This window comes from Heteronotia binoei, chromosome 4 (genome assembly GCF_032191835.1).
Source record: "Heteronotia binoei isolate CCM8104 ecotype False Entrance Well chromosome 4, APGP_CSIRO_Hbin_v1, whole genome shotgun sequence".
Taxonomy (NCBI): domain Eukaryota; kingdom Metazoa; phylum Chordata; class Lepidosauria; order Squamata; family Gekkonidae; genus Heteronotia; species Heteronotia binoei.
The window spans coordinates 1,091,087-1,108,336 of record NC_083226.1 but is presented as its reverse complement, the minus strand read 5'-3'; the positions used below and the strand labels follow the sequence as shown (position 1 = coordinate 1,108,336).

At 46.1% G+C, this 17,250-nt stretch overlaps 1 protein-coding gene across 1 annotated transcript in view; it reads right to left on the bottom strand.

Moving 5' to 3' along the window:
- The window catches only part of LOC132569853 (neurotrypsin-like), a 48,561-nt gene that overhangs the window by 11,583 nt on the left and 19,728 nt on the right, over positions 1–17,250 (bottom strand). Inside the window, exons 8-11 of the mRNA XM_060236285.1 lie at positions 11,436–11,580; positions 10,499–10,701; positions 9,086–9,227; positions 7,504–7,709 (exon numbers count right to left, since the gene is read on the bottom strand). Coding sequence (XP_060092268.1) covers positions 7,504–7,709; positions 9,086–9,227; positions 10,499–10,701; positions 11,436–11,580 — 696 coding nt within the window. The remainder of the gene's footprint in view (positions 1–7,503; positions 7,710–9,085; positions 9,228–10,498; positions 10,702–11,435; positions 11,581–17,250) is intronic.

The window sequence follows — 17,250 nt, the reverse complement described above, 5'->3', positions numbered from 1 at the left end:
CTTCTCTCTCTCTATCTTGCTTCCTTCTCCATCACAGCTTGCTTTGCAAGGCTTGCTCAACTGCACAGGAGCTACAGAGCAAAGTCTCTATTTTCTCCATTGGAGAGGAAGGGGGGGAGAGCTTGCTTTGCCAGGCTCTCTCAATTGCACAGCAGAGCTACTGAGCCAAGCCTCTCTTCTGTCTGTTGGCTGAGGCTCCTCCCTCTCCTGGTCTCATGGGAAAGGAAGAAAAGAGCCAGAGCTTCCTTTGCCCAGTTCCCTGGATCCCATGGGAGAGATACAAAGAAAGCACCTTTAAGACCAGTGAGTGCTAATGTTTTAAGCATGTTTTATTTAAAGGTTTTTTTAAATAAAATCTTTAATTGTGTTTGTCTGTGTCCTTTATAAAATGTATATCTCTGCTACCTAATCTTAAATAGATACACACATGGCCCGGCCCAACATGGCTCAGCCCAACAAAGCCTCATTTATGTCAGATCTGGCCCTCATAACAAATGAGTTCGACGCACCTGCTGTAGATCTATACAGCAGCATTATAATATTAACTGTTTTATTTTCAGTCCCTTTTGAGTTTGCCCTTTTCACTGCTCCAGAACACTGGGTTGACGTTTTCATTGAGCTGTTCACTAAGACTCCAAGGTCTCTTTCCCTCTCAGTCTCAGCAAGTTCAAACCCCATTAGAAGACTTGAAAGGCAATTTTTTGTTCCAGTGCGCATCACCATCAGCTTACAGATTGAACTTCTTTTGCCACATTGATGCCCACTCAGCCAATTTGTGGAAACCCTCCTGGAGCTCTTCACAATTGGCCTTGGTGTTCCCCATCTGATTAATGTGGCTCCCATACTGCTCACCCCCAGTTCCAGATCCTTTGTGAACAAACTAATAGTTCTGGCCCCAGTACAGACCCTCCCTCATTTGCAAGGACTGTCCTTGAAGACAGATTCAGGTGAGCAGTGGCCATGTTGGTCCAAAGCAACAGAACGACGTTTGAGTCCTTTAAGAGCAACAAAGTTCACCTGAAGAAGCGTGCCTGCACATGAAAGCTTATACCCAGAATTAAACTTTGTTGGTCTTAAAGGTGCCACTGAACTCAAGCTTTGTTTAAGAATGTCCAGTTATTCCTATTCTGGGCTTCCTGTCATTTAACCAGTTTTTAATCCAAACAAAGAGCCAACCTCTGTGTAAACCAATTTTATTGTTTTTGCAATACATTGAAAAGTATTCATCAAATATATACTTAAGAGTAATAACCAATACACTACAAAATTTCCTCCTCCCCCCACCTCCTCTTTTTCATGACCTCCGCCGGTGTTCAAAACAATTAAAAGAAAAATAAAGGTAAAATTCAAAATTATAGAATCTTCACTAAGATTACATTAACCTTAACACTTGATAAACCAAGACTATGTAATACTTATTATTGTAATTGACCCTCTATTTATCTCATAATCTAGCCCTCTGCTGAGTTACATATTAAATCTAAAGTCAATATTTGCAATTTTATCTTCTCTATAAAAATTCAGTTAATATTATCAAAAAGCACTAAGTGTCTCTTCACTTTCCATTGTTTTTCGATATAATTTTGAAATTTCTCCCAATCATCTTTAAATTTTTCTGAATTACAGTCTTTTAAGATTCTAGTAAGCTTGTCCATTTCACTCCAGTGTACTACTTTTAAGATCCAGTCCCATTTCTCTGGCATTTTATCTTGCTTCCACATCTGCGCATATCCTTGCAGCTGAAAGCAAATACCACACCAATGTTCTATCTCGCTTCGGAAAACTTTCCATTTGTAATCCCACCAAAAAAACATCTGGTGCTCTCTTGATGTTATAACCCAAGATTTTCGAAATCTCTTGTTGAATAATTTGCCAGAATTGTTTCACTTTCGCGCAAGTCCACCACATATGGTAGAAAGAACCTTCATGATTTTTGCACTTCCAACACCTGTCTGATACTTGATTATTCATCTTGGCCAGTTTCTTAGGTGTCATGTACCACCTATACAACATTTTCAAGCAATTCTCTTTTATGTTATAGCACGTCGATATTTTCATAGAGTTCTTCTATAGGTGTTCCCATGTCTCCATTTGTATTTCTTTATTCATGTTTATTGCCCATTTTATCATTTGAGGTTTCACTACTTCATCTTCTGTAGCCCATTTCAATAATAACTTAAAAATCAATTTTTCGTCCTCGCCCAACAGCATTTTTGATCTTGTCTTATCCCTGCATTTCTAATATCATCCTCCACCAAGCTTTTAATTTGTCACAATTGAAACCAATTAAATTTATCCTGCAATTCTTCCGCCGATTTCAGTTCCACCTTGCCTCCCTGTATTTTTAGCAGTTGTTTATATGATAACCATTTATCTTCCTGTGGATCTGAAGACAACTTTATAACTTCTGTTGGCACAATCCATAATGGTTTTCTCTCATCCCCATATTTGTTATATTTTTTCCAAGTATTCAACATGTTTCTTATATAATGATGTGAGAAAAATCCATCCATCTTCTCCTTTCCATAATATATGTAAGAATGTCAACCAAAAATATTTCCATGGCCTTCTAATGCCAATAATTTTCTGTTAAGTAAAGTTATCCAGTCCTTAATCTAAACCAAACATACTGCATCATGATATAACTTAAGGTCAGGCAATTGGAAACCATCCCTTTCTTTCGCATCTGTCAGAATTTTCATTTTAATTCTTGGTTTTTTACCCGCCCATACAAATTGTGAGATCTTTTTTTGCCAAAAATTAAATTGTTTGTTATCTTTCACTATTGGAATTATTTGAAAAAAAGAAACATCATTCTTGGTAGAACATTCATTTTAATTGCAGACATCCTACCCAGCATAGACATGTTCAGTTTTTTCCATTTTAACATATCTTCTTCAATTTTGCGCCAGAACTTTTCGTAATTGTTTTTATACAAATCAATATTTCTCATCGTGATCTCTATACCTAAATATTTTCCTTTTGAGGTAACTTCACATCCAGTTAAGCTTTGTAATTCTTTCTGTTTGCTCAATGGCAGATTCTTACTTAAGATTTTTGATTTTTCTTTATTAATATGAAAGCCTACCAACTCTCCATACTCTTTAATTTTGTTTAACAGCAAGGGCGTCACTTGTAGTGGGTTTTCATTAATAAACATAACATCATCTGCAAATGCCCTATACTTGTAAGAAAAACCTTTCAATTTCAACCCCTCTATTTCTTTGTCCTCTTTGATGTGCATCAGCAAAATCTCTAAAGTCATTATAAATAACAACGGAGATAGAGGGCAACCTTGTCTTGTTCCTTTGCTGATTATCATTTGTTCTGTCAAGTCTGCATTCACACAGAGTTTGGCTAGTTGTTCTGCATAAATTGCCTTGACCATTCTTATAAAGTCATCTCCCAATTCCAATTTCTCCATCACCGCAAACATGAAGTCCCAGTTAAGATTATCAAAAGCCTTCTCTGCATCAGCAAAAAATAATGCTACCTCTTTTTCCGGATGCTTTCCATAATACTCTACAATATCTATAACTGTTCTGATATTATCTCTTATTTGCCTTCTGGGGAGAAAATCTGCTTGCTCCTCTTGTATAAAAATATTCAAATGCTGTTTGAGTCGTTCTGCTAGTATCCTAGCAAATATTTTGTAGTCATTGTTAAGTGACGAAATCGGTCTATAATTTTTAACATTTGTGGCATCTCTATCTTCTTTTGGTATCAATGAAATAACTGCTTCCTTCCATGTATTTGGCACTTTCCCAACTTGCCTGATACTGTTCATGAATTTTTGAAGTTTTGGTACTAATGTATCTGCCAGGACTTTATAAAATTTAGCTGAAAAACCGTCAGGACCCGGTGCTTTGCCTAATTTCATTGAACTTATTGCTGCTTCAATTTCTACTTTTTCAATTGGTTTATTTAAAGTTTTTTCTATGCTTTCTGTTACGGGGTTTATTTTTATTTTCTGCAGATACGCTTCTATTTTCTTTTTATCTACTTGTTGACCTTTAAATAATTTAGCATAATATTTATAAAATTTCCTTTTAATTCCAGCTTGATCCACAATCTCTTTACCTTCCAATAAAATTCTGTTTATACATTTATTCTCTCTTTTTTTCTTCATTTGCCACGCCAAATATTTCCCAGGTTTGTTAGCACCCTCAAAGGATTTCTGCTGCAGTCTTTTTAAGTTCCACTCCACCTCCTTGTTCAGTAGATATCTCAGTTGACCCTGTAATATTGTAATCTCCCGCAAAATTTTCTTTTTCCCTGGTCTCTTTTTCCGTTCCTTTTCTTTTTTACCTATTTCTTTTTGTAGGTCCAACATTTGTTTTTCTTTGTCTCTTTTATCTTTATTGTACAATGTAATCAATATTCCTCTCATCACAGCTTTATACGCGTCCCACATGGTTTGAAATTGAACATCCTGATTTTCATTTATTTGGAAGAAAGCTTTAGTTTCTATTTCAAGAGATGCCACTACTTCCAGTTTTTGCAGTAAATCCTCATTTATCCTCACCTTTTTCTTTCCCTTTGCCAACCACATTAATGGATTATGGTCTGCACCTATTTTCGGAAGAATCTCTATTTTATTTGTAATAAGTCCCAGATCTGCAGTAGACCATAACATATCGATTCTTGAGAAGGAGTTATGCCTTGCTGAAAAGAAAGTATAGTGGCTTTGAAAAAAGGATTAGGATATTAGGATTGAACTTTCTCCATATATCCAGACTTTCTTGTTTTATTCGTTCAAAAAATGACTTTGGCATCTTTATTTTTTTCCCCCGGATCAAACCAAAGAATTGTTGATAGTTCCATTAAAGTCTCCCATTAACATTATCTGATCATATGTCACTTGATCTAGTTGTTGCATAATGTCTTTTAAAAAAGCATCCTTTGCCCCATTCGGGGCATAAAGTCCCAATAACATTTTTTTCTCATTCATCAGCACCTCCACTGCAACATATTACCTTCACTATCTTTAAAAATCAACTTTGGTTCCAGTTCTTTTTTAATATAGAAGATCACTCCCTTTTTTTTTCTTTGGCCAATGAAAAAAATTCTTCACCCAAAAATTTGTTCCATAAAGATTTATAATCCATTTGTTTAATATGTATTTCTTGTAGACAAACTATATTACATTTTAGTTTTTTTAACCAATGAAACGTTTTTCTTTTTTGTGGTGAATTTAGTCCATTTACATTCCAAGAAATTAATTTGTAATCCATAGTGATTCTTCAATTATTCTGTATCTCCAAATTCTTTATTGTCCGCAAAAAATCTTTCCATGCCTATTGTAATTCTCTTATACTCAAAGCTAAAACCTTCACGTAAAATCCATCTATATCTTATTCCCTTCTCCCTTAGCTTGTCTGTCAGTTTCTTGAACTGCCTTCTGTCACTCATGACCTTCCTTGGCAGCTCCATTATTCTTACTCTGTTTTCATCCACTACCATTGCATTTTTGAATTATTGACCTAACACCCTTCCCACCATATCTCTTGTAGTAAATTTTACTACAACATCCCTTGGTAGGTTATGCTTTCTAGCAAATTCTGAGTTGACCCGGTAAACATAATCATACAAATCTCGTCACATCAGGGTCATCTCCCAAAAACTCAGCAACAATTGTTGAAATATACTTCTTTAAGTCATCTTGTTCTTTTTCAGGTACACCTCTTAAACGAATCAAGTTTTCCATTAGCTTGCAATCTTGTAGCATTGCTTTCTCCTGCATCTTCTTAATAGTGGCATCTTGATCTTTGACTCTATCTTCTATCTCCTGTGTCTTCTGTGCTGTTGCTTGTGACTCCTTCCTGAGATCATCAATCTCTTTTTTGATCTCTTTCTTGACTTCTTCAGCACTAGAATTTATTTCTTTAATTAGTTGTTTCTTCCTATCAGTTATTAATTCTTTCATCACCTTCACCAATCTTGCCTCGATAGCATCCAGTTGTTTCTGAACTTGTTTAGCCATTTTTCCTTCTCCCAAAGAACTTGCTCTTAAACGTGTAAGCCTTGGTCCCAGCTTTTGAACAGACATCACTGTCCTCCCATTGCACAAAATGGGCTCTAAGGTTGACTTCACAAATTAGCAAGACAACAGCCTAGTTCTATAGATTAGAGCATGCCCTTTTCAGCAAGCTGAAAATCGCCATCCTCTGAGCTTCCTAGCTCGAGATATTAATGTTTAAAGTTCTTATAATTTCCAAAATGGTGGCCGCAACTTTTCCAAGCCCCTTTTTAAAAAAGTTTTCCTTTTCCCAATAGTCCTTAAATTTTATCTTCAAACATATAATCCAAAGTATTTTTAAATCCAAAGTATATTTGGATATAATCCAAAGTATTTTTAAAGTCCCGTTATATTTTAAAAAGTTTAAAACCTTTGACCCTGCTTTAATGGCCGCCGCTGTTTCTCTATGGTTTTTGATTGTAGAGATGACCAGGAGGCTTAAAGATTTCCTGTCTTGCAGTATTTACTTCCTGACTTTCTGGCCGTGAAGTCTCGTTCTCAATGGTTGGTAATCCCACGATAGTAGTCAAGCGTCACTTCCTGTGTCGTCTTGAAGATCAGCGACTCTGTTATGTCGGGGGGGGGGGGTTCCAAAGCCACAGGTATTTCAAACATCCATTATTTTTCTGCACTTTCCTGCTTAGCTTCATTACCAAAAGTTCCAGATTTACCCTCTTCTTTTTCTTCTTAACTTTATGCTCTTATAGTTAGTTCCAGATCTTAATCTTTTTATTTTAAAACTCTTATTTTAGTCCCGGAGTGATAGATAAAGGTCTTTTACCTTAACGAAAGTCTATTCTTCCGTACACCGTCCCGTTCACCTTCAGATGTTACTGTAATCCATAGAAAGTTGGAGTCTTGATGAATTTAAGCCAATTTAATGGCCCTGGAGACCCTTTGTAGATGCTGGAATGCAATTCTTCATCGGGGACTCTTCAAAGCCGAAAAGGAACCCCCCTGGGATTCCTTGCCAGCCAAAGTAAATCCACTTAAAATTCTTCAAGCACATCTTGGACAGTTCCCTTTCTGGAAAATGTAGGCAGCAGGCATTAGGATTGCCTTTTATGCCCAAAACAAAGGTTCCGGTCTGCTCCTCCTAAAAGAAGCGTGTCAATTCACCATCTTCCAACTCCGGAAGTCAAAGAGCCAACTTCTTATCCTATGGCTGCTAAACTTACTGAAAATTTTTTGGTGGGGCCTGTTGTCAAGGTATATAATGTCTACTGGGTCACCGTTGTCTACACTATTGTCTTCTTCACTTTCCCAAAGAACTTCAAAAGGCTGGTGAGGCAGGGCTTGCCATTGCAGAAGCCATGCTAATTTTCCTTCAGCAGGTCTTGTCCCCCTATGTGCCTGACTACTCTATGTTTGACCAGCCATATATCCAGGCCCTGCCTGGAGGCTGGCAACCCTGCTGAGGCTAGCACCTCTGGCCTCTGCAAGGGGCAACTTCTGGGGGGGGGAGGGGAGCTATGTGCACACACCTGCATTTTGGAGAGCCTGGATCTCCCCTTCCACATAGTTGCAGATCACTCCAGCGTCTTCGCTGTGCCAGCAGTTGTGACGGCCACTCTTCGGGACGATGCATTCCCCCAAGGTGCGCTCTGTGCCACTGCACTCCACGTTGTCCAAGTGGATGGGGCCATGCCCTTCCCCAAAATAGGCCATGCTCTTGGCTTTTGCAGCTCCACTGCATGGAGAAAAGGAGGGAAAGGCAAGGTCAGCAGAGAGGAGCCCCCAGACCTCAGGACAGGCCTCTCTCAACAGCAGCCTGGCACCCATCTGCTTCTTAGGCTCTGGGGACAAAGTCCAAAGGGTTTTCAGTGGGATAGGTGGGACTGTCACATCACTCCCTGCCAGCCAACAGCCCAGGAGAGCGCCCAGAGCTCAGCAGGTAGGTGCATAAGCAACATCTGCAGAAGAAGCAGCTGGAGATGTCTGTGGGAGACTTGCCAGTCCCTAAGCTGGGGCAGGGACTTCTCCAGCCCCAAGTCCCATTGTGGTCTGGGGATTCCTGAGGCTACCGGGTTTTCCCTGGAAAGGATGTATTGGTGCACACAATATCATAGTCCCACCTGTGTCCCCACCCCTAAATCTGGCTTCACCTGGCAACTGGTAGGAGGTTTAGGGGTGGGGACCTAGGTGGAGACCAGGATGTTGTGTGTACCAGGCCCCCTCTCAAGCAGTCTCCTCCTGAAAGGAAAGGGAGATGGGGGCCACTCTCCGGAGAGGGTTTGGAGGCCTTTGAAATTGCAGCTCCTCTCCAGACTACAGAGATCAGTTGCCCTGGGGGAAATGGCAGACTTTCTGGCCACACTTCCCTGCGGAGTCCCTCCAAGCCCACAACTCTTGGCTCCACCCCCAAATATCTCCCAAGCTGGAGAGGGAGTAAAAGACATTCTCATGGGAGTCACAAGACAGAGACGGTGCCTCTGGCCCCACAACTCCCTGCAGGAAGAAAGGGGTCCTGCTTCCGCCCAGCGAGAGGGCAGCTCCTGCACAACAGGCGCAATGACCAGACCAGACAGATTCTTTTGCTCAGGGGGGCCCCCCTTGGCAGTGAAATCCCTGGAGATGGGGGGGAAGGGGGAGAACCTGTGGAGGGAGATCAGGAGGGATGTGTTGATGCCAGAGTCCTCCCTCCAAAACAGCCATTTCTCCCAGGAAGAGTTTCAGAGGGGTCTGCTCCCTGGTCTGCAGGCTTTCAAGAGTCAACGCTCCCTTCATCAGAGAAGAGACGAAGCCCAGTGAAGAAGCACCGGGGGTGAGGGAGCAGGGGAGGTCAGAGGGGCTGGACATCTGCATCCTCAACCAAAGGCTTAGCAGAACAGCTCCGTTTCTGCAGGCCCTCAGGATTACAAATGACCTCCAGACCACAGAGATGAGCCACCCGGAGAAAACTGCTGCTTTGGAAGATGGGCTCTGTGGCATTGTGGAACCTGCTGAGCTCCCTCCCCTCCACCCCAGGTAGCCCCCCCCCCAAAGAAATCGGCAGGAATTCCCCAGCTGGGCGTGAGAAGTGCCTCCCAGGGCTGCCTTTCAGTCGCACCTTTGTGACCTTCATACCTGTAGCCCAGCTGCCTGCAGACCACCATGGCATCTCTGTCTGACCAGCCATCGTCACAGACGCTGCCCCACTGCCCATTCAGGAAGACCTCCACACGCCCTTCCTTGGTGCTCTCCCCGTCCACCAGCCGCACAGGGAGTCCTGGGGGGTTGGCAAGACAAGCAGAAGAGGGGGTGAAGAACCACTGGGTGGGGGGGGGCAGTGCAGCAGGTGTAGCTCAGACACAAGGCCAAATTAAACAAGGGGCGGGCAGACCAAGGTTAAATTTCACAGGTAACATGGGAATCAAGTGACCAGCCTGCCACTGCCCACAACATGAGCAAAACTTCTACTTTGTGAGCTGCTGCATAAATTAGTTTGCTCTGGAGACATTTTTTCCTGAGCTGAGACTAAAATGTGTGAGCTGGTGTCAAGCATTAGATCTCAAAATAACCAGTCCTTGATTTTGAAACAAAGTCTTGGTTTATTGATAATCCATTGTGCTCGGATAGGCACCAGATCAGAAGTGATAGATTGTAACTCAAGAATACTAGTTTTAAGGGGCACATCAAAGATACTGTAGGAATTCTACTCCAGCGTGTGAAATTCATACACTTGCTATGTTATCTATTGTGGTGGTTTAGCAACATCCTGGGTTCAGACCTGAGCCTGAGAAAGTGTTCCCGGAGGCTTTCTCTTCAAAGAGGACATTCCTGCATTTGCTACTAATGAGAACTAAGGAGGAAGTTACATGCCTTTGATGTGCAACACATTAGAATAACAGTTAGCAATACAGGCATATCAATAAAGAAACAAGATGCTTGACAGATGGAGGTTAAAGAATTGTGAGCTAGCTCACACTAACACTCAGCTGAGTGAGAGCCAGTTTGGTGTAGTGGTTAAGTGCACAGACTCTTATCTGGGAGAAACGGGTTTGATCCCCCACTCCTCCCCTTGCACCTGCTGGAATGGCCTTGGGGCAGCCATAGTGGTTAAGTGTGTGGACTCTTATCTGGGAGAACCGGGTTTGATTCCCCACTCCTCCACTTGCACCTGTTGGAATGGCCTTGGGTCAGCCATAGCTCTCATAGGAGTTGTCCTTGAAAGGGCAGCTGCTGTGAGAGCCCTCTCAGCCCCACCCACCTCACAGGGTGTCTGTTGTGGGGGGGAAAGATATAGGAGATTGTAAGCCACTCTGAGTCTCTGATTCAGGAAGAAGGGCGGGGTATAAATCTGCAATTCTTCTTCAACACTGGTAGCCCCATCCTCATGGGCTGGGAAATACCTGGAGATTGTGGGTATGAAGCCAGAGGTGGACAGAAGACTGATCTCTGTTGCCTGGAGATCGTTTGTATATTGCAAGCCCAGTGGATCTCCAGCCACCACCTGGAGGCTGGCAACCCTACCCTGTGGGGGGGCCTGTGGGGCGATACCTGGGGCCTCCTCTGTGACCTTGTTGTCCTCCGGGGAGCAGTGAATTCCCACGTCCTCCTCGTGTGAGCAGTCGTGCTGACCCCAGTTGCTGTGGGAGCAGTCCAGGAGAGAGCGCTCGGGGCCCACACAGGACACCTCGTCTAGCAAGATGAAGCTCTGGCCGGGAGGAAACTCCCCCTCCGCGCCCAACCAAGCTGGGCCTCTGGAAGAGGAAGCAGAGACATGACACATGACGGGTGCCCCCCCCTCAAAGCCTCCTTCCACCCCCTCTATCTGTCCGGGGGGGGGGGGGGTGGAGCGTCTTCTGGGACCATGAAGGAAGAAGGACCAACCAGCCTCTCTGGTCACCAATGGGACTTCTGTAGGGCTGCCAAGTCCAGTTCAAGAAATATCTGGGGACTTTGGGGGTGGAGCCAGGAGATTTTTGGGGTGGAGCCAGGAGCAAGGGTGTGACAAGCACAATTGAACTCCAAAGGGAGTTCTGGCCATTACATTTCAAGGGACTGCACACCTTTTAAATGCTTTCCCTCCATTGGAAATAATGAAGGATAGGGGCCCCTTCTTTGGGGGCTCATAGAACTCGACCTCCTAGTCCAATATTTTTGAAATTTGGAGAGCATTTTGAGGAGAGGCACTGGATGCTATGCTGCATATTTGGTGCTTCTATCTCAAAACACAGCCCTACAAGAGCCCCAGATACCCACAGATCAATTCTCTATTATACCCTATGGGAATCAGTCTCCACAGCAAATAATGGAGTGCCCAGCCAACATTTCCCTCCCCCCACTTTCTGATGACCCTGAAGTGGGGGGAGGGCTCTGTCAGAATTACAAAGGCACCCACAAACTCAAAAAGGTTGCAGCACATGGGCTAGTGTGACCCCTGAACTGAGCCACAGCCAAATCCCCCAACTTTGCTTAAAGGAAGTTCTCTTACCTGAAACCCAGCTGCCTGCAAGCCACCTGGGCAGTGACCTCTGTCCAGCCATCATTGCAGACACAGCCCCAGTCTCCACCATGGTAGATCTCCACCCGCCCTTCGTTTGGGGCAGAGCCTCCAATCAGGCGGAGGCTGCCTTCTGCTGAGATGTGCAATACAGAGATAAACTGGTGATCACTAAGGAAAATTCCCATCCTGTCTACACTTGTTCCTGGCACAGATAAGCATTTTACTAATCTCAGCCTTTTAGCATTATCTTGACAACAACCATCTTGTCACCTGGAACTCAGAAGCTGCATAACCTTCTCCTGTCAAGCCACAAAGGTCTTGGCTCAGATATCATGGAGAAATGGCTTTGGTCCAGGGATTCAAAATGGAATTGGTGCAGTTCTGTTTGCACCAAGGTTTTGGGCATTCATCCCAAGATATTACAGTGCCCAGAAATTGATTGCACAAGAGTTCTGAAATGCAAGTGAAGTTACGATAAGTTTGATTCAGAGTAAACAGCTACCATGGTCTTTGTCGCATTTCCACTTGTGCAAGAGCTCTAGCACCAGAGGAAATCTTGCATCAGTTCCAGCTCACTCTTTCTCAGCTGGTCCAGAAGGCGGCGGTGCAACTCCTGACAGGAACACCAAGGACTGCACATATTTCATTTCATTTCATTTTATTCGATTTATATCCCGCCCTCCCCACCGAGGCGGCTCAGGGCAGCTCACAACATAAAATTCTAACAATAAGATTAGTGAATATTAAAATACATTAAATAGTTTACAGCAGTTAAAACAAAAAAACAAGAAAACGATCTATCAATGTGTTATCCTACAACCTTCCTTTGAGATTTTTCAGGTACCTGTCAGTTATATGCCAACCGGAAGAGGACTGTCTTACAGGCCCTGCGGAACTCCCCAAGGTCCCGCAGGGCCCTCACCTCTTCCAGTAGCTGGTTCCACCAGCAAGGGGCTGTAATTGAAAAAGCCCTGTCCCTGGTTGACTTCAGACGGGCCTTCTTCGGCCCGGGGATTGTTAGTAGATTTTGAGAACCAGATCTAAGCTCTCTCTGGGGAACATGTGGGGAGAGACGGTCCCTAAGGTAGGCAGGTCCTAGGCCATATAGGGCTTTAAAGGTAATAACTAACACCTTGTACTGAACCTGGTATATTATTGGCAGCCAGTGCAGTCCCCGGAGCCCCGGCTGAATGTGCTCCCACCTGGGGAGCCCTAATAACAGCCGGGCGGAGGCATTCTGCACTAGCTGCAACTTCCGGGTTCAGCACAGGGGCAGCCCCATGTAGAGGGCCTTACAGTAGTCCAACCTTGAGGTGACCATTGCATGGATCACTGTTGCCAGATCGTCGTGTTCCAGGAAAGGGGCCAGCTGCCTTGCCTGCCTAAGATGAAAGAATGCAGACTTAGCAGTGGCTGCTATTTGGGCCTCCATTGTCAGGGCAGTCTCCAATAGTACCCCCAAGCTCTTGACTCTGTGTGGCATTGTCAGTGGCACACCGTAAAAGACTGGTAGGGGAATTTCCCTTCCCGGACCACGTCGACCCAAGCAGGATCTCTGTCTTCGCTGGGTTAAGTTTCAATCTACTCAACCTGAGCCATCTAGCCACGACTTGTAACGCTAGGTCCAAATTTTCTGGGACACAGGCCGTCCGTCCATGAGTAGATAGAGCTGGGTGTCATCAGCATATTGGTGACAACCCAACCCATACCTCTGGGCAATCTGGGCAAGGGGGCGCATGTAGATGTTGAACAACATCGGGGGAAACACTGCCCCCTGAGGCACCCCGCAATCAAGCGTGTGCCTCTGGGACAATTCACCCCCAGTCGCCACCCTTTGTCCCCGACCATCAAGGAAAGAGGAAAGCCATTGTAAGGCCAGCCCTTGAATCCCTGCGTCGGAGAGACGGCAAGTCAGCAACCGATGGTCAACCGTATCGAATGCTGCTGATAGGTCTAACAACATCAGTACCACTGAGCCACCTCGGTCCAAATGCCGCTGAAGGTCATCCACCAGAGCAACCAGCACTGTCTACGTCCCGTGACCCGGGCGAAAGTCGGACTGATGGGGATCAAGAAAAGAAACATCCTCCAGAAAACTCTGTAACTGCAACGCCACTGGCCTCTCAATGAGTTTACCCAAAAAGGGTAAATTCAAGACCAGCCGATAGTATACTAATTTGGCCGGATCCAGCGTTGATTTTTTCAGGAGAGGGCGGACCACCACCTCTTTAAGAGGTGCTGGAAAATGCCCTTCCACTCATGATATCCCGTACAGGATATCTGAGCTCCCTCTGGCAAGCTTTAATAAGCCAGGAGGGGCAAGGGTCCAGATCACAAGTTGTAGGGCGTGCAGACAGAAGGATCCTGTCAACTTCCTCCAGGCTGAGAACATTGAAACAGTCCAGAACACGATCCGAAGACAGGCACGGAGCCTCGGGTTCGCATACTGTCTCCAATGTGGCGAGGAGGTCGCGGCGGAGCGATGCGATCTTATCTGCAAAGAAATTCGCAAAAGCCTCACAGCCAATCTCCAATTCCTTAGAATTTGGTCTGCCTTGTGGCAGCGTTGTAAGAGTCCGAATTGTATTGAACAATTGTGACAGGCGCGAAATTGCAGACGCAATCTTAGCCGCAAAGTATGTTTTCTTGTGATTGGGCGTTGTAACAATTTGGGAGAGTCTTAGTGTTGCCATGGATGACACTAGGTCCATCGCCTGACTGGAGGTCGCGTCATCGGCATGGACATTGAAGTCACCCAGGATCAAAAGCCTCGGGTACTCCAATGCCTGTCAAGTCTGCTTTAACTCTGGTCAAGCCTGCACTCAATCTTTGGTTCAGGAGAGAAGCATCCTGGGTAAAAGCCATACTGTATGCCAATGCTGTTAGCTGAACTCTCCTCGCCCCCTCCTTTCCTTTGTTATGTAATTGTGCTTTGAAATGGGAATATGTGAAAGAGATTATAGAGCCTTCTCAGGCTGGGCATCGGAGGAGGAGACGCTCAAGGCCAAAGCAGGCCTGAGAACGAAATTGTAACATCAATGTGTGAATGTGCCCTGCGTAGTACCCCTCCCACAAGAATCCCTTTGAAGTGTACCTTATATGATTGCATTCTACTGTATGATCTTTAGTCTTTCAATCTCCTTGTAGTCGAGAACTATGATATCAATAAACTAGCAACTTTGTTTCAACAAAGTCTCGTTATTGAATCTACCGACTTGACAATGCCCAGCCTGTTGCGGCCTCCACCAGGGACGGTAAGGCGCCAGCTGGTGCGTTAGGTGGTCGGTACACCAGCCAGATCGCCAACCCCTCTCCAACATCCCACGCCAGACCGGCACATTCAATGCCCTTGATCTTCGGGGCTGGGAGAGCCCGGAAGGAGTAAGCCTCTCGTATGAATAGAGCCACCCCTCCCCCCTGCCCACTAGTCCGTGACTGGTGAAAGACAGAGTATCCTGGGGGGGCCATCTGGGAGAGAGCTACACGCACCCAGGTCTCGGTCACGCATGTCAGGTCCATATCCTGCTCAAGCAGGAACTCCCGAAGGGTAGAGGTCTTATTATTTATGGACCTGGTATTGCATAACAGCAGTGACAGAGGCAAGTAATTTAAGCTGGCCCCACTACCTGCCACCGTCGGGATGAGACACAGGCTGGAAGGGGTTCGAGCACCGTCATGTATTGGCCTTCTTCCCTTATAATTCTGCCTGTTCCCACCGTCATACCTTCCCCTCCCCAGGAGTACTGGAATCCCCAGGCCAGTCATGTCCTGCTGGTGTCCACCAGAACTTCAGACCGGTGAAATAGCTGAACCTACTCCCTCCTCAACCCTTTCTTCTCTAGCCAATCTATCAATTATGCTAACCTGCCAATAGTGTCTAATGGTTATTTAATTAAAACCCCCACCCCAAATCTACCCATTAATTCAATAGCTAAAAAATAATTAATGAATTAACTCCATTGGCTCCTTAAGTATAAAACCCTCCCAATCAATTACTCTTCCCCAATTAATTTGCCACAGATACAGTTTCCTCAAATTAGCCAATTAATGAAACAGTAATCTAATTTAAATAACCAATAAATTATCATCAGCAATACAATTCTGTTAATATTGGCTATTATTCAACCTGTGCTGCATTAGCTGCACTGGCTTCCAATGGAATACCCAGTCAGGTTCAAGGTTTTGGTATTTAAGCCCTTAAGAGCGCAATCCGGTGGGGGGGGGGGGGGCGGAAAGTCTTTTGGAAGCATACAAGCCGGTACGTGGGTGCAGGAAGGGTTTGCGCTGATGTACAACCGGTGCCATCAGAGTGGAGGGGAGGTACGTAGTTGGGGGGCCGCCCGAGCGACACTGCTACCCTTGGGTGGGGCTGTACCCGAGCAGGGGTGGAAGTGAGGCGGAGCGCAGCGTTCAGGTGGAGGAGGGGGTGGAGCTGGGGGTGTGGCTAGGCTTAGGCGGCTTCCTGAGCAGTTTGGCCCATGACACGCCCCCCCCCCCCCGAGAGGCGTAACTTTACACCAGCAAAAATGGCAGCGTGCCCCATAGGCACTCGTTGAAACCAAAAACAAAGGTCACCACTGCGGAAGCTCAGAAACCCCTTAGGGAGTGGCGTGGTTGCCTCACCAATCCCCTCGTGGCTCGGGCTGATGAGCCCCCTCCCCATCACCCAATCGTGGTCTCCACCCTCCTAGAAATACTTCCGCTCTGGCCTCGCACAATTCAGTTGTTAGGGAGAGGAGTGCGTGGCAGGAAGTTCTGCCTGCGAGCTCCCGGCCATACGGACTTAGAGTGAGGGACAGGCAGGCACGTTGGTGATGGGTTTTGCACTGTGCCGTAGTTTTGACAGTATCTTTGACTTGCGCAGGGGAGAGCGAGGTCTCTCCCCTGGGGCTAACTGCTCTTGTTTCCATGTCTCCACAGGTTCCGGGCTCCCGGAGGCTCTGCATGCAAGCACTGTTGCCCATGGCTGGGTGAGTTCCACTGCCCCCCCGTGCCTCTCCCTCCCCTCGCTCTCGACTGCTCAGTGTGCGAGTGTCTCTGGCACAGGTAGTAGGCTCTGGAAGGGGGCAACTGCTGCCGCCTGCTCCCTGCTGTGTTCCCAACCCCTGGCAGGGCACGGGGCGTGTGTGCGTGGCAGCTGCCACGTTGTGGGGAGGTGGGTCAGAGACTGTCCCTTTAAGAGAGCGCCCGGCTGAAATGAAGCCTGCTCTTCCAGCCACTGCCCCTGCAGGTGCTCTTGATCTCTGTCTCCATTTTGCAGGTGGGACTCCAACACAGAGGCTTCCGCGTGTGTCACTCCACCGCCCCCCCACTCCCTCAGCTGTTTCTGCTGGCCGCTCGGAATGGAGCCCTGCCCATGGCAAGACTGCCCAGCGTGCGCCAGGGAGACTGTTGCACTCTGTTCTGGGAGGAAAAAAGTCTGAGCTGTGCCCTCTGTTGTCTCTCATGCACGTTCCTGGGGCAACCCTCTGCCTCTCAGTGGCCTCTCTGAGGGAATGCCTGGGAGGGTGGGCAGACTTGGTTCTTGGGGGGGGGAGGGCTATGAGCCGCCATGCTGCCCCCAACATGGCTGGACAGAGGAAGGGGGGTGCCGCCCCTCAGCCTGCCCAGGCTGACAGCCTACCTGACCGCACAGAGCTGTTGTGCACTGGGCACTTGGGGGGGGGGCGCTAAAGTGGATGCATGCCCAGCGGCTTGCACTCTGAGTTCTGCGGCCCCCAAGGGAGGTGTTCCTTGCACATAGCAGGGGGCGGCAGCAGGGCAACACCAGGGGGGGGGGCTCCAGGGGGTATCTATCGGACTT